The sequence below is a fragment of the Acanthochromis polyacanthus genome, chromosome 22, assembly GCF_021347895.1.
Source record: "Acanthochromis polyacanthus isolate Apoly-LR-REF ecotype Palm Island chromosome 22, KAUST_Apoly_ChrSc, whole genome shotgun sequence".
Lineage (NCBI taxonomy): Eukaryota > Metazoa > Chordata > Actinopteri > Pomacentridae > Acanthochromis > Acanthochromis polyacanthus.
The window spans coordinates 14,285,015-14,311,405 of NC_067134.1; the positions used below are offsets into that span (position 1 = coordinate 14,285,015).

General features: G+C 41.7%; 1 protein-coding gene across 1 annotated transcript in view; it reads left to right on the forward strand.

The window, feature by feature from the left end:
* Window positions 1-25,894, forward strand: part of LOC110952854 (receptor tyrosine-protein kinase erbB-4-like) — a 338,821-nt gene extending 312,927 nt beyond the window's left edge. Inside the window, 7 exon segments of the mRNA XM_051941926.1 lie at window positions 3,613-3,768; window positions 6,600-6,675; window positions 6,830-6,976; window positions 12,427-12,524; window positions 14,841-15,011; window positions 16,449-16,734; window positions 18,174-25,894. Coding sequence (XP_051797886.1) covers window positions 3,613-3,768; window positions 6,600-6,675; window positions 6,830-6,976; window positions 12,427-12,524; window positions 14,841-15,011; window positions 16,449-16,734; window positions 18,174-19,012 — 1,773 coding nt within the window. The 3' untranslated portion in view covers window positions 19,013-25,894.
* Window positions 25,895-26,391: the final 497 nt, after the last annotated feature.

Below are 26,391 nucleotides of genomic sequence, written 5' to 3' on the forward strand. Positions count from 1 at the left end.
TCTTTTCCCACTACCTGTCAAGGTCTTTTTTTATTTTGATATCACATAAGAAGCTATAACTGCTTCAATAACTTTGAAAAATTGGGCTTTTATAGGCACAAGTTTGAGTGAATGTAGCCACATGTCCTTGAAATCTTTTCATGCACCTTATATTAATTTGCCAAGTCACCCTCCTTGGGGTTGTATGTTATAGTCTCATTTTTCGATCTCACAATGTCACACACTTTAAGATGCACTTCTGCTAAGTTCACAAGGGCTTAGGTCTGCCTTGCTGCAAATTCAGTAAATACTTAAGGGCTCTGATATGAACTTTAGGAGCCTTTCATGCATATTGTTAGAGTCTGCAAACCTGCTCTTCAAAACTTAATGGACATAAGCCATACTGTTCCTTCAGTTATGTCAATAAATTATATTACCCTTATGCATATAGTTTTATTTTCTAAGGAGCAAACTGCTGCATGGGATTCATAAGTTTTTAGTGTTTTAGTGTACATGTTAGATAACTGATAGAGTAGTTGCAATTTCCCTCCATTTCTGTACATCATCGTGAGCATCCTCCTTCCTTGAAAGGTCATTTGTGTACCTGTATACTTTGAACTTTGAGTGCAGCAGCGCAGCGGAACATTTGGAGTGGCGCTCAGCGAAAATTCAGCTCTTCCTCTGAAGCAGGCAGTTTTGCTTTCTTCACAGGGAAATAATACCTGAGAGAGAGAGCACGCAGTGATTTTCAGCTGGCAGGCAGGTACTTCACTGTTCATTCAAGGTGCTGCAGCAACTCAAAATTTGCACTTAAAAAAAATCTTTAGATGATTATCATTATAAGAGTAATAAACAGAACCATACATCATAGACTCCGACCACTACATTATTTTCGGAGCCAATACTGATTTTATTGACAAAAAAATTCTGATGTACATGTATCAGCCAATGTTGTTTCTACATAGGTGAGACTTATTTTGAAAATGAAACGTAATGGAGTCATTACGTAATAGCTTTGCAGCAATTTATTTAACTGTTTGACAACTTATTGCTGACACAAAGCTTGACTCTAGTCCACCATCTTCTTTGCTACATGTGCTGCAGACAGTATTGAGATTACTTTAAAGAATGTTGGAATTTCTCTGCTGGACAAACTTTGTTATTATACTGATTCTAAAATACTCTTTTTCAGCATCTTTTTCAGTCTTCTTTTCAGTCAAGGAAAGCTTTCATATTGATGTACATCAGACACCATTTACGACAGTACAGATATTTCTGTGACAGGCCAATTTCAGCAAGTGTTATTGGTCATGTTCTCATAAAATGAGCCAGAGAGATAGTAAAGAAGAGGCTACATCAGTCATCTTAACCAGTAATCATTTAAGATAACGTTGTTGATTATTGTGTATGATTAGTAAGAAGATTTAAACAGTGCTCTGTTGTAGGTTCTAACCAAAAATGACTTCTTCTGCAAGTTCTTGCATGATCTACAAGTTATGTAATCACAAATTATCCCATCTGCCCTCCATTTTTTGTGAACCTCAGGACCCTGGAGATTTTACCACTTAAGCAGTGTTAAAGCGGCACAATCAGCGGGACCCTCTCGACCTGAAACAGTGGCTGCCCCCTCATCCTCCACTGGGACGCTCGTGTTTACCGCCCAATGGCTGAAAATTAATTGGCTCCTTGAGCTGTTGTACATTCCCGCTGTCAGTGCGATGGCCTCCCCTCATTGCCCTGTCACTTTAAGTCGAAGTGTATTAATGGACTGTGTGGGCCATTGATTCCTAATTTCTCTCGACGTCGACATTGGGGATAAATATTGCGTGGCACGGTCGTCTTCGGGCTTATTGTAATCAGCATTGTTATTGATCGCCTGCCCGAGCACCCAGAAGTAATCTATTTTAAATACACTTTCAGTGAAAGGGGGGGGGTGTTTGGAGCCTTGTCACAGCGCATTGTCTTCATGTTGGTGAGGAAAGCAACATAGCAGTAGAAAGGGGGAGACACAAACTAACAAATAAGAAGTGTAGGTAGAGAAAAGAGAAAAGAGAGAATGACAGATAGAAATATTGCAAGCATGCTCTGTGAAATACTATATGTCTTGCTTTGCTTGTAGGTGGTCTCTGGGTGGTCTCTGTCAGGGTGTGTGTGTATATATGTGTGTGTGTGTGTCTGTCTGTCTCTGCAAGGCCGGTGGATGATGGATGAGGGCTCAGCTAGCGGTGAGCCAGACGTGGGCGCTATCGATTTATCCTTACATTCGTCTGGGAGGAGGCGGTGTGGGGCAGCTCGCTTACGACAAGCATTTCAACACAACGTGCCTCACTTACACACACACATGTATGCGATATTTTTTCCCGTAAGTATTTCAAATGGGCAATAATTCTCTCGCCCCAATGGAGGCATGGACCTTGGTTAAAATTTTTCATTGTCTGCTGACTACAGTGACTGTCTCCCATCTTACCAAGGTATTTTTATTGATCTGCCTGCGAAGTGGCATCAACTTGTTTAACATCTATTCTAATACACTTCAATTGGCCCAGCCTCGCTTGTCTGCCGGCTCTGTCTGGCTGGTTTGTTCGACGAGTGTGTTCACAAGGGCGTGATGAAACGTGTGTGTTTCTGTGATTGCTGTGTACAAGCGTTCATGAAGACATAGTGTGTTTGTGAAAATCTCGGACGAAGCGCATCTTCATGCGCGCGCTCATGTGGCTGCAAATAGATTTTTGTGCGACTGTCAAGATTCCCCTGCTCCATCCAGCCCATTGAGCGACAAAATTAAGGCTGCAAAGCAAAGTTCTCTTCATTCTCTCCACCCAAGGCTTTGTTGTTTTTTTCCCCTTACTTGCTTTGCTCATCGGGTGTTCACAATCAGCTTTAGCAAATTGGTAGGGCACCCATTGTTATTCCTGCCTAGCCAGCTTGAAAATGGCCCCAATTACCAAGGACATGGAGGCGTCACGTCAGAGAAACAATCTCAGTTATGACTGAACAAGATTGGATTTTAGCTTGGACACATTACAAGATGTAGATATTCATGCGACACACAACACGGCCAGTACCTGCTTTATCTTGAAGTTGTACCAGCTGCTTTGCTCAGAGCAGTGGTGAGAGATACAGACTTGAAAAATGTCCTCTACCCTGCAAAGATTTAGTTAGCAGCTGCTGCATTTTAAATGTATGTTTTATCGTTTACCATTCAGAGACCAAAGTGATTGAAAGGTCATGCATGACAACAAAAAAGAGGATTTCTAATAAGAAATATCACATCACTCACATCTTAGAGGAAAACGTTGTGTTTTTGGAATTCTGATTTGAAAAGCAGGTCTGATGGATTTCCTGCTTGTCAAAAAAAAGTTTCTGACTTCACGACACATTTGAAATGCTACAAAAGCTGCCTAGGACTCTGTCTCTCAAAGACATGCATGAGATATGATAACAATGAAAGATTGAAACTAAATGTCTGTGTGGGTGTATGGTTAATGATGATGACAGTTATGACAATAATTTTATGTTAGTGCTGACATTTAACGCATCGCAGATCTCAGACTGCTTCAATCATGAGATATAAAATGATGAATGGCTCCGTGAGAGGATCCATAGTCATCTCCTTCTCTCTCGCTCCTTCAGGGGATGATGTACTTGGAGGAGAGGAGGCTGGTCCACAGGGATCTGGCGGCTCGGAACGTCCTGGTAAAGTCTCCTAATCACATCAAGATCACCGACTTCGGCCTGGCACGGCTGCTAGACGCTGATGAGAAGGAATACAACGCAGACGGGGGCAAGGTTGGTGTAAGTGGAGTGGAGTTATCTTTGCGTGATTAGCTAATTCTTAGGAATGCAGGTATAAGCATGACTTTAGATTTCATGTGACATTATTTTCCCCTTCAGCTATCAGCGTCTTCAAAATCCCTTCATTCTTTGAAGCACCAACAACAACCTCTGAGCTTGCAACCTACACCCTTAAAGTGGCTTATCTGTGTATCTAATCTGATTTTACTACAGTTGCCGGACCAAAACACCAGACTTAGTCTCACAGGGCCGTGATGTGCCAATGTTGATCCATTTTCAGACACAGTCATCATGAGCCAAAGTTGTTTTGCCACATCTTCTCACTCTGCTCCATTGACATTGACATGACTAATGTGCCGATCTGTTCCACTTCACACAACTTCTGTGAACTTCAGTGTAATATTTTTCTGCAAGAGCCACATACAGCTTGCTGTGGTTTTGATGAATTCAGTGAGCTCCTCCAGAGCACAAGCACGGGCAGACTACAGCTCCAAGGCCTCTTGCTCAAGCCTCCAGCACTGACACTGGGCTGTGAAGGCAGGTCTGGCTAAGACATGCAGAACATTTCACATGAAAATGCTTCCCATCGGACGTAAACACTGAAACCAAAAGTAATAAAAGACAAGGTCATGGCTGGTGACCCGGAAAGCAAGACTTGAGAAACCTTGTTGGGCTCCATTCCCTCAAGGATTGTATTCAGAATTCCCTGTGTTAAGTATATGAAATGCCAAAATATTTCTCTCCCTAATCACAAAGGTAATTTGCTAAAAAGAAAAAAAAGCAAACTTTGTGTGACAAACAGATAAAAGAATCCAAAGTGTCACATTTATGGTGATATGAAAAGAAAAAAAATACAAGCAACACTTGTGTTTTCAAAGCTATAAATATGAATATATAATTTAGGTCATCTACACAGCGGGTCTTTCACACTACTTTCACTCACTTATAAATATATTTTACTACTGTCATAACATATAATTATTGTTTACATACACTTGTCAGTGACAGCTGCAGTCTGAGCCAGAATGTTATTGAGTTGTCAGGGCATTATTTCAAGAATATTTATTTTTAAAAATTTGACCCAAGCATTTATGTGGACTGAAGAATTAACTAAGTAGATTGTCGAAGCCAAAGGTCATCTTGACCTTATAAGACACATCTCTGGCCATAACTTAAGACATCACACATTAATTATGATTAAACATTACATACGTATCAATAGGATAAAATCATGATGTGATGATAATTTATATTGTGAAGGTCAAAGGTCAACTTCACTGTGTCATAATAATGCTTTGTAAAAACACTTTTCTGGCTGCATTCCGCCACAAGAACAGAAGAGGAAGCTGAGACATTCCTATAGCAGATATATTGTGCAGTTTGGAGTCCTCAGTAGTTGTGAAGGATGTCCAAATGTTTGTATATAATAGTGATACCGTATATGCATATCAATTTCTTCACACTTGATTTGGTGACACCCTGAGAATGTTTGACTTTCCCATTTTGATAAAAGCGAATGCTTTGGGTGCGACTGCTTCTGCTGGCAGCTACTTTTGTAAGAGCAGGCACACCATTTTGAAAAGGTTGCTAGACCCGAAATACTAACGCGTGTCCTGAAAGCCTCAAGCATGCAACACAAAAGATGGAATATCCTTATGCATGCAAAACTCTGGTCGTGATAGAAGATGCTGACAGGAAAAAAACACAAAGAAGTGTATTTTGTGTATCGCAGAGCAACAATTTTGGTCAGACAAACTCTGGTGAACTCTTGTCTTAGTACAACACAATTTAGAGGCGCTTCATCTGAACAAATAATGCCGCCAGAGTTCCAATCAGTTTGTTTTGTTTGGGGACCCAGACTACATTAATCAGAAGCCCCTTCTATTTCCCTCGCTCGAGATTTCCTATGCAAATCATGCTGATCAACTCCCTTTATTAAATTGGCTTGTTCATTGCTACATGTATTCAGCTGGAGGCCTCAAGGTAGCCACTGCATCCTGAGCTGGAGCTAGACACAAGGAAGGGTAAGAAAAAAAATAAAAAATTCTGTTTTTTACCAGGCGAGTTTGCTGCAACCAGCTGAGTGATTGCCTTCATGACGGTATTCACTGATGCCTTGATAAATGAGAGCTGTTGTCAGTACATCTACATGCATGCCGTAAAAATGTGAGAGATAAATCAACGCAGATGAATGTGGAGGTGCCATACCATATTTCCAACCCGACGCATTTCATTTCCGTGCTTGCCGTTCATTTCCCTGAAGAGCAAGTGTGTGTGTGTGTGTGTCTGGCACACATATAAAGGGTGGAGCTGTTTTTTTTTTATTGAATGACCATGCACATGTCACATGCAAAACGGCCAGATAATTGCCTTGTTCGGTGGATAGCTGAAAATCCCCCTGTACTGTCAGTATGGAAATCAGATGGCAGTTAGGATACAGCAACATGTGCCATTGTCCTTGTCAAGAGACCTGTTGCTATTACCATTTCACACCCTGCCTGCGCTGAAGCTAAAGGGCTATTGAGATAATGTGAGACAAATGGCCGATACAATCTCATTTAGTATCTTAGCTCACTTACTATTGATGATCCCTGAGTTGGAGAGAATCCAATCAATCACAATACTTGAGTAATATTGAGCAAAGCAAAACCGTGGTTGAAGGCTTTGTCGATTTCCCAATATCGCACAAATGCTGGAGTAAAAGAGAGAGCTGCTGTTGAGCAAAACAGTCAAATGGAAAATTGTCTGTAATTCCTGTGTAAATGAATGAGATTAATAAGAAGCTGTGGATTTTTTTCTTTATGTGCCTATCTGTCTCCCCTCAGATGCCCATTAAATGGATGGCCCTGGAGTGCATCCACTACAGGAAGTTCACCCATCAGAGTGACGTGTGGAGCTATGGTGGGTGCTTTGTGTGGGAGGAAAGACGTCAATGACCTGAAAGCCTGTTTCCCATATTTGCATTTTCGTCCCCCTTTATCTGCGTGCTTACCTTGTTCTCTGTCATGTCTCTTCCGGTCTTGTCTTGTTTTTTCCCCCCTACGACACACTCCAGGAGTGACCATCTGGGAGCTGATGACATTCGGAGGCAAACCCTATGACGGCATCCCCACACGAGAGATACCAGACATCCTGGAGAAAGGGGAGCGCCTGCCCCAGCCGCCCATTTGCACCATCGATGTCTACATGGTCATGGTCAAATGTGAGTAACAGAGACAAACACAAAACATACAAAACACAAAATAAAATAAAAAAAATCACATTTGTGCAATATATGGTTCATATGAGGTGGAAAGCACTGAATTGCGTTAATAGAGTGTCATGTTGTCTCTTTAATTTTCACAAGAAAAATAGCCTTCTTAACCCCAAAACCAACAACCTATTTCAAAAGCATGATTTTGTGTTTGAAAGATGATGATAATTTTACCATTTATCAGCACTGTAAACTGTAACAACTGTAAGAATCATTGGATTTTCAATTTATCTACTCATCTGTGATGTGCTGATTTCAAAACATGACCAGGTAGAGATTAAAAATCGGGATTTTGAATCAAAATCACATTGATCAACATGTATAATTTAAAAAAATTGCCCATAAAACAATTTGCATTAAACCTATTCTGTAAAAAAACAAAACATTCTGCAGTCCTTGGTGCAAAAGTCACAGAAATTTTAGTTTCCAGCTGAACTGCAGGCTGTATAGACAGAGCAGATAGGAGACAAGTAATTGTAGAAATGTCTGTAGTATATTGTCACTATTTTTTTTCAGTAAATTGGTAACACCTGTGGGCACTTGGAAGACTATTGGACATGTCGATTATAGGTTTGTCTAAATTTGTTAAAAGAAAAATCTAATTTTTTTTTTTTTTACGATTTATTGCATTATTACTGTCATGCTGCACAGAAGACACTTACAAGCTCTGTTTCTAGCAATGGCTGGGCTGTTTCCAAGCACGTGCAGGATTTATATTACAGTGAAAAATGAGCTGTCAGTGGGTAAAAATTAGAAACTGTGTCACTAATGGCTTCCCGGTTGCACCAAGAAGTGCAACATTTTTAGTTTTTGATGTAATCTGATACGCATAGTTTATTTTTAGTGAATTTTTAAATGACACATGCAGAATCAAGTGATTGTGAATGAATGACATCATGTTAAGCGTAGATTTGGTTTCTTTATTTGATGCAACATTATGTCACATTTGAGTCGTTCACAAACCTTCAGAAAGTTGAAAACTATTCTGTCTCGCTCTTCCTCTTTCTGACTCTGATCAATGGTTAAATTTTGCACATATCTTTCATAACCAACTGTATGTTTTGGATTCAGAGGGTACACACATTATTTCTCACGATATCCCCGCTGAAGTCCAAAAGCAATAGGCTGTGAGTTCACACGGTGAATTGAATCGCCAGGTAACTACAAAGTTTATGCTTCCAACCAAGAAATAGTCCAACTGTTATTCAGGCTCTTGGACATTTATTCTAAATTTACTCAGCCTACAGCTTCAAAAATCAGACTGGTTTCAATGTCAATAACAAAAATAAAACTAGCATAGGTTACAAAAAGCCAAACTCAAGTCGTTCTCTGTTCACTTTTGGCTAGTTCTTTCAATATCTACAAAAATGTCAAAATACATTCATGAAATTATGACAAAATCCTTTCATTTAAATAGCAATGTCTCAAATTGTAATAGTTGTGCAATGGCCGCATGATTCAAGAGATTTTAAAAGGAGAGTTAGCTAATTATATATAGCTTTGTCCGATCTTCTCATTGTATGTGTCGCCAAACTGTGCCTCCATACAATTCACTATAAAAGAATTGCGATCTAAAAATTCAATTGCCACAGGTAGCAACATTAAGCAGAGTGTTACAGAGCAGCAGTCCAAAGCACTGAGACATAATCTTGTTTTTTATTTTTAAATCATGTTTATACACTGGTGCAACTGAGGTGTCACAGATGAGTTGTAGTTTAATAAAAGGCTTCACGCTTTTAATATTCAACTGGTGAGAAGTTATTTGAGCTGTGGGGCTTCGTTTCAAGGCCAGAAGACAAGTTGTTATATAAAGTGAAGTGAATGAGTCGAACTATGTTGTCGGAAAACTGTGATCAGAAGCTTGTTCATGGTCTACAACATGCAGTCTGGTCTTCACCAGGGATTCTGCCCACATCCCTTGCTGGTGTCATCTTCCATCTGGACAACCACACCTCGTTCCTGGGCCGAACTTACTCCCAACTCTCCCTCCAGCCCGTACAACTCATCCAAAAACCGGCCTTCTCTTTATCCTCCCCAAATTTTCCCATGTCTCGCCCATCTTGCATTCCTCCTGGCTGAACACAGACTCCTGGTGCTACAGAGGGATCCACCCTCCCATATTTCCAGGAAACAGTCCAGGCATTTATGCCAAACCGTGCTCTCAGCCCTGCCAGCTATTGACTGCTTGGCTATCTTTCCTTGCACCCGGCTGGTCATCACTCCACCCTGTCTGAACCATGGCGGAGTCACTGTTTTGTCACTCACTTGGTCTTCTCTTGGCTAAAAGTCTCATAAAAATGGCTGCACAGCCATATCTCTCCACTGACTTCCTTACTTTTCTCTTTGATTGCAGTTCTTACTTTTTTGTATTATTATTTAGTCTGAATTGCACAAATATTGCATCTGCATTATGAATACAGTTATGTTTCCTGGCTCCCTGTAGCCAAGTGAATTTAAACTTATTCCACTGTTGTTCTCATTGTGATTCACCCTGCAGTTAGCCTAAAATGCCAAAATGTGTTGAAAGAGAATAATGCAATCCCGCTTAGAGCTTGATATCAAAACATATTCCCTTGACAAAACTGTTAATCCAACTCAAATGTCATAATATCTGATAGTTGCCAATGGCTTTTGACAGTACAGAAGCAAACCATGAAAGCCCTGCAGCCATCTAGCCTAATAACGGTGCCAATTTGCTCCTTCTTTCCCCCTGGAAGGAGTGAAATAAACCTTATGTGCTGTTTAAATCTGTCTGGACAATAATGTTGAAATTGCTGTGGTCAAAAGGATTCCCTTTAACTGAACAAGCAGCAAAAATGCTTCTGTTCTCCAGATTTATTACAGATTTAGAGCCCTAAACGTAAAGAGAGCTTTAAAAATAATGGCATGAATATTATTAATTGAACAATTAACTTCATTCATTCATTCTTAATTAATTTCTTCATTCATTTTGGCTGTCTCAGTCGCCTCTGTGTCTTCATTTAATCCCAGACTGATTTGTTGTTCTTGTTGCTGAAGATAGTCCTATGCAAGTCTTCATATTTAAGCTCCAATCTTAGCGTATCCTTCCTGCCGGCCTAAAATCTCCTCTCAAAATCATATTTACAAACACCCCACAAGCACTACAGAGCTGAGTGGCATCACTGCAAAGATCCGGGCTCGTCAAGCTAGCGGCAGGGTCATCCAGACCGGTCAGAAGCCAGATGGAAGCTCAGCAATCGGCGGCATTAATTCTAATTACATGTTGACTCAAAACCATTGTTTGTGATCTAGTGTGCCGTCACACTGCGTGCCTCTGCGCCTCAGTGCCACCCCAATAAAAATAAAGTAGAGTCTGATTGCTGGACTAATTGCATCTAATTTAGGTAATGTGCCTGCGTGGGGTGCTACAAGTGGAAATAATATGAGCTGAACAAAGTTAGACAAGCAAAATGACAGCAGAAAGTTTAAGAGGTTTGTTCTAGGGGAGATGGGTTTTGGATGGAAAATGGTCTTGACACAGCTCAAATTAGGAGCCTCGGAACAGAAACATACATTTGACAACAGATTCTGATTTGGTAATGAGTTTTCAATGTTGTACGCAAGTTTTTGTCTTTGAAATAAAGTTAAAGCTGCTGTCTGGAGTTTGAATAGCAGCGTCTCCCAAAACACTGTTGGTCCCACCCTCCGTCCCTCTGATTTCGCCCCTTTATTTGTGCACGCGCGCAGTACATGAGAGGAGTGCCCGGAGTGCTGCAGCATCTTGCCTGTTTTGCTGTTTTCCCCTCTTCTACATTTAGTACATTTAGTAAATAATAAAGGAATTACGTTAGAATGCTGTATTGAGTCTAACTTGTCCTAATACCAAAATAACATGAATCTGCTAGGACGAACGAGTAAAGTTTCAAAATGTGATTACACTCGTGTATCCCTCTCGATGGCGTTGTTTATCAAACTTCGTGTATTTACGCGTGTATATGTGTTACATTGTTTATTTATTTCTATCTAGAGTTCAGAATTGCATGACTCCTCTGACGAAGAGTATGTCCCAGACGCCCCAACATCTTCCTCCAGAGGTCGGGCATCTAAACGAAGCCGTCAGGCGGGCTATGGAGGCCGTGGTCGGGGAGCGACGCGAGCACCTCGAGCCAAAAAACGTCCTGCAGTCTCTTGGCCTGACAAGCCGTGGGATTGGTAACTTTTCTGGAAGTTGCTGATCCCTGATGCTCTCTCCTCCACAAGCAAAACAAATGTGCGTGCGGTTGCGTAGTTCGTAGCTCGCCCACCTCTGCATGGGCTTGCTTGCTGTGCGCGTAACCGTTGATTGACAGCATGACAAAGCTGAAGCTCGAACTTGATTGGTCGGCAGCAACCGGCGCTTTTTGGAATAACATGGGGGTCTATGAGAGGAAGGCGGAGCTCAGGGATAAATTTTCATATCGCGTTATACTAACTTTATATTATAGTATCGAACTAGACTAACGCATTTAAGCTTTGTTAAAAAATGATACATAACAAAACAACAAACGGAAACTCCGGACAGCAGCTTTAAATGAAAAAGCTGCATTCTTAGAACCCTCTGAGATTCACCTCGGCTGCACTTTGGTCATCAGTGTTGTACAATATGTTCTGGAGATTCACACACTGAAATAAACAGCTCAGCTTTCTTACTGTCTAATCTACGGCGAGACACCACCTGCCGTTTCTCTTCACCTTCAGGGTTTTTGTTGTGTTTACTGTAGCCTCAGGGAGAGAAACGTTGGCTTGAGACAGAAATGAAAAACACTTTCCTCTTCATTTATAACTACCCCTGAGTTACCCTTGAGCAAAGCCCTTAGCTCTCAAAATGTATAGAACTTAATTAAAGTGAACACTGGTGCTGCTCTTTCAGCATTCTGAGGAGGTTAAAGGATCAAATTAATACAATTGTATTGAGTATATTACTTTAGTGGAATTTCTACAGAAATAAAGAAGGATAATACTTTAGCAAGTCTCAACTTTTTTTTTTTTTTTACATCTTATAAAGACAACTACTGTATGGTACACTTATTTGAGAAACTATCGGTACAGTCTGAAGAATTTGCAAGTGTTTTGACTGTGTCTTAACCATTTGTTTAGTGTGTATTTTATTATATGTTTGCCAAATATGATTTTGATTTGAAATTAAGTTTCTAAAATGGGTTCCTTGTAGTATTCATACATCCAGCCACAGACAAGTGGCTGAATAAAACCAAATGACAGCAAGTCATTGGATGTCAAGATTGATCTTTCTGAGAAATAACTAAAAACAACAAGTGAAGGCTAAACAGACAATTAAGAAATGTGTTTTCTTGGGCCTTGCTTATCTCTCTGATCTCTTTATCTTTTTCCAATTCCCCTATATCCCTCTCCTGTTTTGTCTTTCTCTTTGTCTTCCCCAGGCTGGATGATTGATGCAGACAGCAGGCCAAAGTTCAAGGAGCTGGCTGCTGAGTTCTGCAGAATGGCCCGTGACCCCCAACGATACCTGGTTATTCAGGTGTGTTTTCCACAGCAGGCTCACAGTCAGAGCGCTTGATAATAAGGCTTTTCTGTGCAACTGTGTGCATGCTGGGCAATAAAATGTATCTGATGTGATTTTCTGATATGCATAGTATGATGGTCTCACGGGGATTCGTGAAACTGTCACGTCAGTTTTTGTTTCGGTTTCGTGCGCACCAACACGATGTCGTCATGTTTTTCGTGCCGCTCACCACGAGCGAAACCCGCTGTGGTAATCATATCTGAAAGTGGTTTATACCGGCGGATTCATGACGATCTAAGCTGTCCATTGGCGTTTGCGGCCGCCGCTGCGGCCGCCGGACATTCTTTAAATTCCTATGCAAATTAGGCGGATTCATGACGATCTAAGCTGTCCATCGGCGTTTGCGGCCGCCGGACATCACATCTGAAAGTGGTTTATACCGGCGGATTCATGACGATTTAAGCTGTCCATTGGCGTTTGCGGCCGCTGCTGCGGCCGCTGCTGCGGCCAGATGTCTGGCGGCCGCCGCAAAAGCCGATGGACAGCTTAGATCGTCATGAATCCGCCTAATTTGCATAGGAATTTAAAGAATGTCCGGCGGCGGCAGCGGCGGCCGCAGCGGGGGCCGCAAACGCCGATGGACAGCTTAGATCGTCATGAATCCGCCGGTATAAACCACTTTCAGATGTGATTACCACAGCGGGTTTCGCTCGTGGTGAGCGGCACGAAAACATGACGACATCGTGTTGGTGCGCACGAAACCGAAACAAAAACTGACGTGACAGTTTCACGAATCCCCGTGAGACCGGGCTGCTCAGACACATTAAGCGTCTGTAGTGCCAGTTAAGTTAGTAGACGTAAGTTAAAGGTTCTGTGCGCAACCTTTCTAAATCTTCAAGAAACTTCCAGGCATGTTGGCCATGCCTCCCCCCTCCCTCCATACACAAGAGCCAACAAAAATAATCATGCCACAACTATTGGCTTACAGTGACATTGTAAAATGCACTAAATCACTGCAGTGAGTTTTTGGTAACAGAAATATTATCTTCACTTTTCCTGTCTCTCCTTCATTACGCTTTTGTCTGTTCTGCTCTGTGTGTGTCTGTTTCCATTTTTGTTTTTTGCACTGGAGCATATCTGTGGACAGACCAGGTCCACAGATGGACACACAAAGCAGCACAGACGCAAGTAGAGGAAGGCTAGTGGAGGACAGCCTCAAAACGGCAATAAATACACTCAGACTTAGATTAAATTAAATGAGTGTTAAAGCTGCTGTCCGGAGTTTGAATCGCAGCGTCTCCCAGAACACTGTTGGTCCCACCCTCTGATTTCGCCCCTTTATTTGTGCACGCGCGCAGTACATGAGAGAAGTGCCCGGAGTGCTGCAGCATCTTGCCTGTTTTGCTGTTTTCCCCTCTTCTACATTTAGTACATTTAGTAAATAATAAAGGAATTACGTTAGAATGCTGTATTGAGTCTAACTTGTCCTAATACCAAAATAACATGAATCTGCTAGGACGAACTAGTAAAGTTTCAATATGATGACACTCGTGTATCCCTCTCGATGACGTTGTTTATCAAACTTAGTGCATTTACGCGTGTATATGTGTTACATTGTTTATTTATTTCTATCTAGAGTTCAGAATTGCATGACTCCTCTGACGAAGAGTATGTCCCAGACGCCCCAACATCTTCCTCCAGAGGTCGGGCATCTAAACGAAGCCGTCAGGCGGGCTATGGAGGGCCCGGCTGACGGCTTCGTTTAGATGCCGTGGTCGGGGAGCGAGGCGAGCACCCCGAGCCAAAAAACGTCCTGCAGTCTCTTGGCCTGACAAGCTGTGGGATTGGTAACTTTTCTGGAAGTTGCTGAGCCCTGATGCTCTCTCCTCCACAAGCAAAACAAATGTGCGCGCGGTTGCGTTGTGCGTAGCTCGCCCACCTCTGCATGGGCTTGCTTGCTGTGCGCGTAACCGTTGATTGACAGCATGACAAAGCTGAAGCTCGAACTTGATTGGTCGGCAGCAACCGGCACTTTTTGGAATAACATGGGGGTCTATGAGAGGAAGGCGGAGCTCAGGAATAAATTTTCATATCGCGTTATTCTAACTTTATATTATAGTATCGAACTAGACTAACACATTTAAGCTTTGTTAAAAAATGATACATAAATTGAAAACAAACGGAAACTCCGGACAGCAGCTTTAAGTCTCCATTACTCCACTATATCTTTACATAGCAGCTTGCAACAACTGTTTGCTGCTATGTCGATGCTGTATTTACGTTGAAAATCTTGCGTGTTGCACCTTTAAAGAAGTTATTTTTCTGATTCAGGGAGATGACCGTATGAAGCTGCCCAGCCCCAATGACAGCAAGTTCTTCCAGAGCCTGCTGGATGAAGAGGACCTTGATGACTTGATGGATGCTGAGGAGTATCTGGTCCCTCGAGGTTTCAACATGGCTTCTCAGTCATGCACAGCCAGGCCTCGAGTTGACTCCAACCGAGTAAGAATGAAGTTGACATACTGGCAACATAATCAAAATGTGTGACGTTAATGTATTCAGGTATTTTAATAAAACTACACCTCAGATCTCCTCTAGAGCTCTACTGAATTGAAAAATCTCTCCTTTCTAGTCATAAACTGCCCAACTCACTGTCCTCTATAAGTGCTCAAGGTGCTTAAGAACTTTCAATACACTGATGATTTTCCTCTGCTAATGGCCCACCTCCATCATTTCCATCCCAGCATGTGTAGCTTAAACCTGCGCTCTTTATGCGCTAGCTCCCCAGGCCCCAGGTTTCATTACTCAGAGCTCCAAAAGCAAATAACTGGCGCTCCCTTAAAATGCCGGAGCCGTTTACTAATAGACAATGAGTTCAGGCTCGGCTGTTTGCTCTGCAGCATTCAGCACGTGGTGCTGGCTCACTGCTCTGCATCTCATGCACCTTTACCCCCTTGACCTATCAATTTGCCAGTGGCTCTTTTTCCCTGACGACCACACACATACCCTGAAAAACACACAGCATCATCTAGCAAGGTTTGTGAATGTTTAAGGTCAACCACCCTATCACCAATTGAAATTCTTTTGATTATGCTGTCAAAGCCACTGCATGCCCAGAGAGAGGAAGGAATTCATTGAAAAAAATCCTTCGGCTGGCTGACTTTGCCAGAGGAAGTTAGTTATTCGGTTGCACCGCCGCAAACATTGTCCGATACAGATGGTTATCTTATCTGTGCTGAATTGCTCTCACGCTTACACTTGAAAAGAGGAGCAGATAATGACTTGCTTTGAAGAAAGGATGAAGAGAGAAGTTTGAAGGAGGGGGAAGTTGATTGCAACGGAGGGAAGACTGTGGGAGTAGGTGGACAGATATAACCCCGGGACATTTCCTTTTTTTTTCTTTCTGTTGTGTTTTGTAGCTCTGCTTCCTTTAATTGCTGCTGTAGCGCTAGCAGCTGGCAAGAGTGCAGAGGAGTTGGCCTGGATTAAATAGCCCACGGCAAGCCAACACAGCACCACAGGAAGCCCTTTGCTTCACATGTCATGTTTTGTATTTTCTTGTGGGGTGTTTTGTTCTTTTTTGAGGTTCAGGTGTATGAATTGCAGCTTTGCCTGGCTGCCCCTTACAGTCCCTTAAGGCTGATGACTACTCTAACAGAACTTTGTCTGAGAATTTTACTTCAACAGGCCACAGCATGGGTTAAAAGTCTTACTTCCTTTGCCGCAGGTGGTATATAACTGGCATAAACTGACTAAAACTTTATTTTTTATGCTATTCTGTTTGTTGTGAATTTATTTATTTAATAGCAAGACAGTGTCTTAGACAACATGTATCAAAGTTTCGGGAGTGATTCAGACCAAAGACAGCCATGCCAGCTATTATTCCATTAAGATCAGACTGCATTTTCTCATCTATTTACAACCCACCCTTTACCACAGAATCAATTTGGCTATCGAGATGGTGGTCCAAACCTTGCAGAAGGACCCCTGGCGAGTGCCCAAGCCTGCCTGAACCAGGAAGTCACAGGTGGCCCAGGTCCGACTCTGGAGGACCAGCGCTGTAATGGAAGCCTGCATAAGAAGAGCCTGAGTCAAGCTGGAGGGGAAGACAGTGGAGGGCAGAGGTACAGCGCTGACCCTACCATCTTCCTTGGGGAGAGAGCACCCAGAGGGGACACTGACGAAGACGGATACATGACACCCATGAAGGACAAGAGCTCCTCAGGTACTCTTAAGTAAAGCACAAAAGTACAGCATTGTAGAAGTGTTGCGGTCCCTGGAATCACTAACAGTCGAGTTGAGTCAGTTTCATTTTGTTGGGCACATGTAACATGCAGAATTGCTTTACAGAAGCTAAAAATAAGTCCAGGTTGAAATTCTGCAGCCCTGCAGGGCATTTTGTCGTGGCAACGCATAAACGAATTTTAAAAGCTGTATTTATTCCACAGCATGGTGTAGATAATACTAATTTTTAAAATAACCATCTATCCATCCATTATCTATACACCGCTTAATCCTCATTAGCGTTGCTAGGGGGCTGGAGCCGAGCTGATTTAGGGTGAAGGCAGGGTTCACCTGGACAAGTCAACAGTCTATCGCAGGGCTACACATAGAGACAAAGAAACCCACTCACATTCACACCTACAGACAATTTAGAATCAGCAATTAGCCACAGCATGTTTGTGGACTGTGCAAGGAAGCTGGAGAACCTGGTGAAAACCCACATATGCAAGCGGAGAACATGTGAACTCCATGCAGAAAGATTCCAAGCCGGGACGCGAACTGGGGATCTTCTAGCTTCAAAGCGACAGTTCTAACCACCTAGTCACTGTGCAACCCTAAAACAACAATACCTCATCATATTAATTTCTCACTAATCTTCAAAACACAAGTAGCATAGTGCCATGGAAACGAAAGTCATACATCCACTACGCACAATCATCTGTGTAGTTTTACAGACAGAAAAGTGCATCCTGTATATGTTCTGAATTCTGGCCTTGCACACCTTTTCTCTGCTCTGTCATCTCTTTGCTCATTCACGGATAAATGCGATCGTTTGTAGTATACTCTGCCTGTCATTTTGCCTGTTCATTTCATTTCGTTCTATTGATTGAAATTCCTACTGAGTTGCCATCAACTGCAGTGTATGTCAGCTACTACTACAGAGTCATGTTTTGCCTTTGATCATAATTCAGTCCATCAGCTCTGCTCTTACACTACCATCTTTGATTTTTGAGCAGCTCAAAATATAACAAAGCCTGCAGCAAAATGCATCTGATGCAATCTCAAGGAGTGGAAGAGTGGGCAAAATCAATAGGTTTCGCACCCCACTATTATAGCGCTTGGAAGCAGAGAAGAGGGGTCATTTGTTGGCATTTTCACCCCCGACAGATGGAATTTCCAGTGCCAACGAACTGTTGGCAAGTTGCCAATCTGGTCCTGAGTGGCTGCCATTATTGCCATTATCATTTCCATCTCCATCTTCTCTCCTCATTAGAGAGTGATCTCTTTCTCTGACTCATTTTCCATTTCCTTTGTTTTCTCTTCTCTTGACTTAATATCTGTGGATTTTTTGGTTTTTCTGTCTTATTCTCTCATAAACTGCTTTGTTCTCTTTTTCTTCACCTTCCTACCCTCCTGTCCCTTTTCCCATCTGTGCTACAGAATATCTGAATCCCATTGAGGAGAACCCGTTTGTCTCCCGACGCAAAAACGGTGAGATCCACGCCTTGGACAACCCAGGCTACCACAGCACACCCAACAGTCAACCCAAAGGAGAGGATGAGTATATCAATGAACCCCTCTACCTCAACACCTTCCACAGCCCTGCTGAGCTGGGCCTGGAAGCCCTGAGGAGAAATGGTCTGCCCTTGCCCACCCAGGTTCCTTCTTCCATCTCCAGCACAACCTCAGGCTCCCACCTCCCACTTACTATCCAGACCAGCCTGCCCCACTACTCCCTCCCCACAGCCCAACCATCTCCATCTGGCATGCCCTGCCACCATGGACCACCGACTCACATCCTCCACGCCCACCACACCATCAAACCTGCAGGACAACCTGGCAATCCAGGTGGCGTCTCTCTCTCTCAGATCCAAACAGGAACTACTGCTCAAGTCCAGGTGAGCCAGTCAGGTGCCCTGTCTACTTTGGCTGCCATCGGGCACGGCAGCCTGCCAGCCTACCAGAGCCATGCCACCACACATCCCGCCAGTATGCTGAAACATGGAGGGCAGATGTCAGGTAAAGCCAGTGGGAAGAAGCTGAAGGTGACCTTTGACAATCCAGAATACTGGCAGCACAGCTTGCCTCCCAAATCATCTAATCAGGGGGCCCCTGATGGCGCCCAAGGTTCGTCCACCAACCCCAAGCTCTTCTATAAGCAAAATGGACACATACGGCCGGCAGTAGCTGAAAACCCTGAATACATGTCTGAATTTTCCCTGAAATCTGGCACCGTCTTGCCACCTCCACCTTACAGGCAGCGAAACACTGTGGTCTAGAACTTTCCACTTGAGAAATGTTTCCCAATCCTCCAACCAGCCCCACATCCTCTCTGGTTCCACTGTCCCACACTGAAGAAAGCGGCCACAACCAAAGCCACCTCCAGCTCTTTTCAAATAACGTGCCATCTGTTGTAGACTGTAGCAAAACCCAGTGGAGGTGGTCCAACCAAGCAAAACCTACTCAGACTCTCACACCTTCGCTATATCCAGTCCAGTCCATTTCTGTTCTGTAGATAGAGACTGTGCTCCAAGTCATTGATAATGTGGAGGTAATGGCAGATTTGGGCAAATAACGGAGAAGTGACTGTCACATAGCAGTGTACTATGTTACCCAAGGAACACAGACAACTCTTAAACACAATGGATTCAATTTAGGGGACCTGAATTCACTGCCAGCCACTTCCGTGTCAGATTTGTGAGAGGAACAAGATCTTTTAATTATTTTTTGTTTTCCAGGACAGAGGTCTGAACAATATTCTGCTAAGGGTTTTGGGAATAAGCAAATAGACTGAACAAATACGGTCTGTTAGATGTCAAGATGTCTGGTGTTGTGAATGACCTGAGAGTGAGTGAAGTGAAAAGGCAAAATATGGAGGAAAAAGACTGAGTTTAGTTCAGTCAGTAGAGTAAGCAAGACGGAGCACCTATCAATCATATTCAGTGTTTTTGCCTATAGGATTATACCGTGTGTTCTCGACTTTTCCATTGAATATGTAAAACGCATCTCATCCTTATACTGTAACTGTGATACTGTGATGGCCAAAACTACGGTGATCTCTTGTTTCACGTTTGTAGTTCAACCATGGACTTTTTAACTTGCCTGCAAATATGTAGGGCAAATGCTGTTTTATTGTTTTTGCTCATCTGCTGTCTACTTGGAGAGGCTGATCAGAAGCAGCCTGTCCAAAACAAAGGGTATAGGGAAAAACACACTGTAAACGTTTTATGAGCACTGGTTGCAGTGTTGACAAAGTTAGATTTTTGTACACTGGTTTTCCCATTCACATCATGAAGCTAACTTAAATGGGTAAAGAATGACTTGCTATGAGAGTGAGAATGTAGTTATGGAAATTGCTGTATACTGAAAAAAAACCCCGATAAGATCAGCCATAAAACGGCTCAACTCAAAATGGTGATCACAGAGATGGAGTGGGCTAAAGAGAGGAAAGAAAATCGAGAACGAGGGGAGCAGAAGTTCATACAAGCCGGCTAATGAAGACCTCAAGGAATGAACAAGACAGCACCAGCAGAGCACAGTGAACAGACTACTTTTTATGTGTGTCTGTGTTTATGTCCGTGTGATTGGGATCAGTGGGTGTGCATGTGTTCAGATTTTAAGCCGCCAACTTGACCCCATAGGGATGTTGATGGAATCGACCCTTCAGTACCACCGCTAACCAACCATACGCTTAAATGAGGTTTTTACCACATGACTGCACTGACACCCCTTCTCTACCCAAGCAGTTTTAGGGCTGGTTTGGAGCTGGCATCGGTGCGGCACGAATACTTTGCCGATCTAAAACCACCAACCACTAACCTTAGGGGCTGAGATTATCGTACCAACAAGTCCAACTAAAACTTTGCAACTTCCAGATTTGAAAAATATGTCCTAGTCTGCATAATCCAGGAGCTTTCTGTGAGTAGGGCTACAATCAACATATTAATCTGTTGATTGATCGATTAGTTGTTTGCACTATAAAATATGAAAAATATTGGGTAATATGTCCCAGTCTTTCTTAGAGCCAAAGATGTTGTCCTGAAAAATCTGCTTAAACTGCAGTCCTAAAATTTTAACTTTTCATATCAAAAAAATACACAGACCAAATAATTGACTAATTTAATTGACAACTAATCGATTAATCTTTGCAGCTCTATCCATAGGAGTGAGAAACTGTCTGCTGTGTCACTCTGGACCTCAACAGATGTCCAGAATCAACTGAGGGAGTTTTGATTAAAAAAATTGATTTTCATCAAAGGATTGAAAGTTAAACTAGCTCAGAAGTAGCACCTGCTTGATTATGGTGGAAAAGGGGTATGAGTTGCCCAACGGTAGCAAATGGCACCAATTGTTTCTTTATTTTCGAGGGTTCGCAGCTTTGTTGCCATTCTCCAAATGGGTTGATAAAGTCGGAAACTCAAAGTTTTCTATAGAATCTGTTGATGCACACAAAATTATGGTTTGGACAAATTAATACATTTAGAAAAACAGAATTTTTCTCTGTCACCTTGTTAGTTTATACTTGCCATGACCGTTTTGATAGCTTGTACCTCATTAACACTGATAGTCATATTTATAGGGGATTGAGGTAGTTGTTTCCTCCTGAACTGTGCTCCCAAACATTTTTGTTTTTCCGCCTCATCATGTTCTTGCAGCCATTCCAATGCAATTTGTTCTCAATTCATCAGTGGCAGTTTCTAAATCATTCGCCAGTTGCTAGTTTGACAACCCAACAGTGATGATTTATTTGACAAATAACTACCACTAGACAACTAATTACCAAGTCAGATCAACACTGCATCAGTTTTCTCTCTTTAGACTTACTTTGTCTGGCTATAGTTAGCAGCAATAGTGATGCCAGTTTTTAATTGTTTCAAATTTTAAGGATTTTCTTGTCTACAAGTTGCATTTTCACATACTACTAACGCAACATCCTTGTCTCCTGAAATATATATTTTTCATCAACAGAATGAGAATATGTTAATTAACTTAGAGTAACATGTAGATACTTAATAACCTATCAGTAAACCTGATGGCATCTAATAATTTTTTTCCCTGTTAAAAGGGTGTTTTCCTTGCGACTGTCGCCTTTGGGCTTGCTCTGGGGGTCAGGCATATGGGTTCTGTAAAGCGTCTTGAGACAATTTGACTGTAATTGACGCTATATAAATAAAATTGAATTGAATTGAATTAATACCAGAATATCCTGTCATATACCTGACATTACAGCATTAAGGTTATTTGTAGGCATTGGCAGAATGCGGTTAAGGATAGGAAAGGATCGTGGCTTAATACAAAAAGGAGATTGGCAAAGCTTGCAGGCCTTTCGAATGCACAAACTCTGAAAAAGATTCAGACAACAGTTGCACTTTTGGAAATAATGCGTTGCTTGCTATTTTTTAGGACAGTGTTGAGCCTCCACATTCAGTAAATGTTGTCCTAGTTGTTGTCTTTTCACAGTTACCAATTTGCTTTTGCAATAGTTTGTTGTTGAGTTACCTAAAGCCCAACTTCTAATATCGGCCAGCATGCCAATATACAGCATAAAGTAAATTCTAAAGTTGTGATATTGTTTTTTAAATGCAACTGTAACTTGTTCGTTTGCATTTTCATCAATGTGGAATTATAATGAGCTCATGTAGAGTCTAGCCACTGTTCGACTATTGCTGCATTCGATATTTTCTGTAAGTGGAAAACTGGAACTTGAAATTATTTTGACATCCAGCCGTTGCTTTTTTTATTATCATTATTTTGATTTATTTGACACAAACATTAGTACGGTGGAAGACCATGCTGGTGCCAGATGCCAGAACGCTCTTACATCGCAGTGGTGTTACTATCATACCCATATACATCTTTGAAAGTTTGAAGCAATGTAGTTGTATGGTTTTTCTACAGCGGTCAAAAGCACAAGTTCAAACCACTGCGCCAAAGCTGAGAACAGGGTTTGCAAGAAATAGTGTAAATTCTTCTTAACGATGAGTCTGAATGAGTATATGTTTCACAGATTTCCACTCAAGCACAGGGGCTAGGGAAGGTAGACCATTCACTTTTAATCGGATGCGGTTAATGTTCTTTTTACATTCTTTTACACACTTAATGATGTAGACAAGTCCTAAACACTTGACCCTGTAGCATCAATGGCTTTGCACATTTCCAGACAATTTACAACAGTTCATGGCATGTTGAGCCATTTTCAACCCTTAATAAAATGCATCCTTTTTTGAAATACCATCATAAAAACTACCAACAGTAGCTGCAAAATAAACAGCATATATTGTTCCTGCTTGCAGTGAAATCATGTAGTATCTGAACTTTATCAGATAGTGAAGTTTAAGTGAGTTGTGATGCTGTTGATGCATTTTCAAGCAAAACTACTCACCAGTAGAACATTGAATGCCCCTTTAGTCTCAATACAATAGTCATAGCACTCACTACTGATGCTTCTGCAGGCCTACTGCCAGTCAGTGCTGCTAGAAGCACTGGTGTTAGTCGTTATTTCTTCCACCAAGCCATACAGAACACTTCTGGTTGGGAAAACTCCTCAAAGGCAAAATTTGTGTAATGTTGGCTTGTTTCAGAGCTCCTCTTGCAATATTTCACATCTTCGATGAATCTGAAAGCCTCAGATGTCAAGAGTGACATTTTTGCCAGTCTTTATTTGTGAAGGATGCATATTGCTTTGTCACTATTTCAACAACTTTTCGTCATTATGCTGCAGCAGAGCGCTGTGTGAGCGGTTTTCTTGTGTAGGTTATTTATTTTGTGTATTTAAATGTGTGTGAAAGTGTTCGTCTGAGTCTATGCACATGTAAAGCTGTATATGTTTGTCCTCCCCATGGAGCACTTTGATCAAAGTCGCGGGTAGAGAGAAAGGATTTCCATCCTTCATTACTGAAAAACTCAACTTGTTTATCTGGTTGTGTATCACTTCAGAGAGCAAAAGCTCGAGCAAAAGACCGACAAAGGTGCTGCAGCCAAGAGTTCACGGCAAAAACACGTTTTAGGTGGTACAGATCAGCTTCAAGAATGTCCTTGTTTCCATGTTTTTTGTTTGTTTCGAACAGTATTTATACTGCTGCTTTGATGATATCATGATTAATTGATTAAGGAGTATTTTGTAGTCCCTTTTAGACCTCTAATTCAATGAAATGGAGACAGCATTTAATATCAATGTGAAATATTTATAACGTGTTTGAGCTTGTTTATACTGAGCGATGGAAGCGACTGCCAAATCTGGGTTTCAAGAAAAAAAAAGAGAAAAGGACGATGGTGGGGAAAAAGCAAAACACATGCCTTGGTTTCTGTCTCATTCGCCCTAAATTATACTGCAGACCGAGGCAAAATATGTGTTTGAATCAAGAATAGATTAAACTGAAACACTGATGAGACGAATGACCTCAGATGTTTTTAAGAGCACTTCAGGGTGCTGAAGGAACTCTCAGTCTCACCTTCTACCCACTTTTTGTCTACAGAGTTCACCAACAGAAAGGAAGAAAAACACTCCTATACCTTAAGATCCACATTTTTCAGATCCTGTCATCCATAGTCCTTGGTTTCCTTTTTACCAAAATGTGCTTTTGTAGACACACTTATTTCTCCTGTCCGCTGAATAACATCTCATTTCTTGTTTCAAACATATTTTTGCCTTGGTTTGGGGGCTGTGTTACCTGCTGCTATTTGTCTCAGCCATAAACGCCCTTGTGATTCGTGGCTGTTCAAACCACGTCACAGCAACACTGGTGTTTAAGACTGATCTCGTCAGATCATTTTACTGTTTCCTCGAAGCCAAGGTGCAAAGGCATGTAGCCATGTACTGAAGTAAATCCTTCAAAATGTCATCCTCTGCAGTTATCTATCATACAGGCTGCAGCACCAACCACTGTATAGTTAATATTACATTGCATGGTACCCAAAGTGAGTGTTTTACTGCCCTCCACCTTTGTATCTCTTCTATGATATATTCAAATTTCTGTCCGGATATTTTTTACCAAGTTTAGTAGCACAAAATCCTGGGAATCCTTATTTCTGAAAACTTTCATGGGATTTTTTTTTTGCGTGTATATGTGTGTGTTGTACTCCTATATAGTCTTTTTGATATTGAGTTTGGTCCATATTATCAAAGATGTACTTCTTTCCACTTATGCGTCGGCTACTGTACATTATTTAACATGTTTGTAATTCTAGCTACAATTTTTAATTGCACAAATCATCATTTTCTGCGTTTAAGTTATCAGATCAGTATAACTGTACAGAATCTTTGGGGTTTCCTCCAAAATTTATCTAACACACTTCAAACAATAAATGTGAATAGTATTTTTATAAAGCACTGAAATGGCGAACGTGGGGAAATCTGTAAATAGGGAGGCAATGCTTTGAATTTATATTGGTCTTCTCTCCTACTGCTGTTTTTCTCCTGCTTATAACAACTTGTACAAAAAGAGCCGTACATATTTGCTTTATGTGAGTGTACCTTTTGACTAATGGGGATTTGATTTTAAAAGTGCTTGTTGACCCTTTCTCATGTGAAAACTCTGTTCAGTGACCCCGCTTTTTTTTCCCCCCAGACCTTCGTGGCTGTCCTCATGTAACGTTTCAGTTAAAGTGAACACTGTAAAACTCTATAGAAGTGGTGGTGAGTGGGGACAAAGGGGTCTCTGTTTCACTTTCCCCATGCTTGCTGTATTTCATTTCTCTCAGTAATAAGAACACAACCAAACAAGTGAACAATACAATTTTTTCCTCCATTTTGGTCCCTCTTTATAATTGTCAAAAAACTGAAACTATTCTGCCAACTAACTTTGATAAATTATATTTGGGAGTCAGTGTTACCTTCTCACTTACTTTCTACTGGAAATATTACTGAGCCTAGTCTAACCACTTCTTTCCTGAAAGGCAGAGCACAGCCCTCACCATACAATCTGTTTTGCATGCTTTTAGAGGAGATATCATGGAGAGAAGGCATCATCAGTTACTCCTCCCCACCTATGTTAGCTTCCCGTGTCGTTTTATCCAATGCGGTCATTGTTGACTATCTCACTGAGTACTTTGAAACCATACCCAAAGCTTTATATCATAGAAATACTGTTCCTCATGTTTGTTACATGAATCTGTCAAAAGTATATTTTTAATTTAATATAAATAAAGATTGATTCAGTATACATCGTGGTTGCTTCCGTGTGATTTTGCGCATGTTCTGCATCTTTGCAACGCTCAAGTTGAGCACATTTCAGAAGAAAAGTTGTCTGTTTTTGAACACTCCAGCTGGCAGGTCTGCTTCAGGGGATTACACCTGATATATACGTGGAAAAAATCCTGTACTAAGTTGTGTATCTTGTATCAGCCACATCAGGGACTTCTACATTGCTTCTCCCTTGCTAGGAATTCTGTATCTTTCTCAAAGACACCTCAGCAGGGGTGCTCAAGTCCTCGACTCAGATCCCAGGTTTCCTTGCTGAACACGCCACCCCGCTGCCCGTAAATAGAGCAGAAAATGAACGCTCCACTCGGATGCCTTAACGCGCATGCTAACAGCTTTAATAATAAAATTTAACAGATGGTGTCTTTAATTAAGACGAGGAAAAACTCTCAAGTTACACTGCGCTTATTTTGACCTGGCTTCTGAAGATCAACATTGCAGAAGTTGCACTGGAGATGG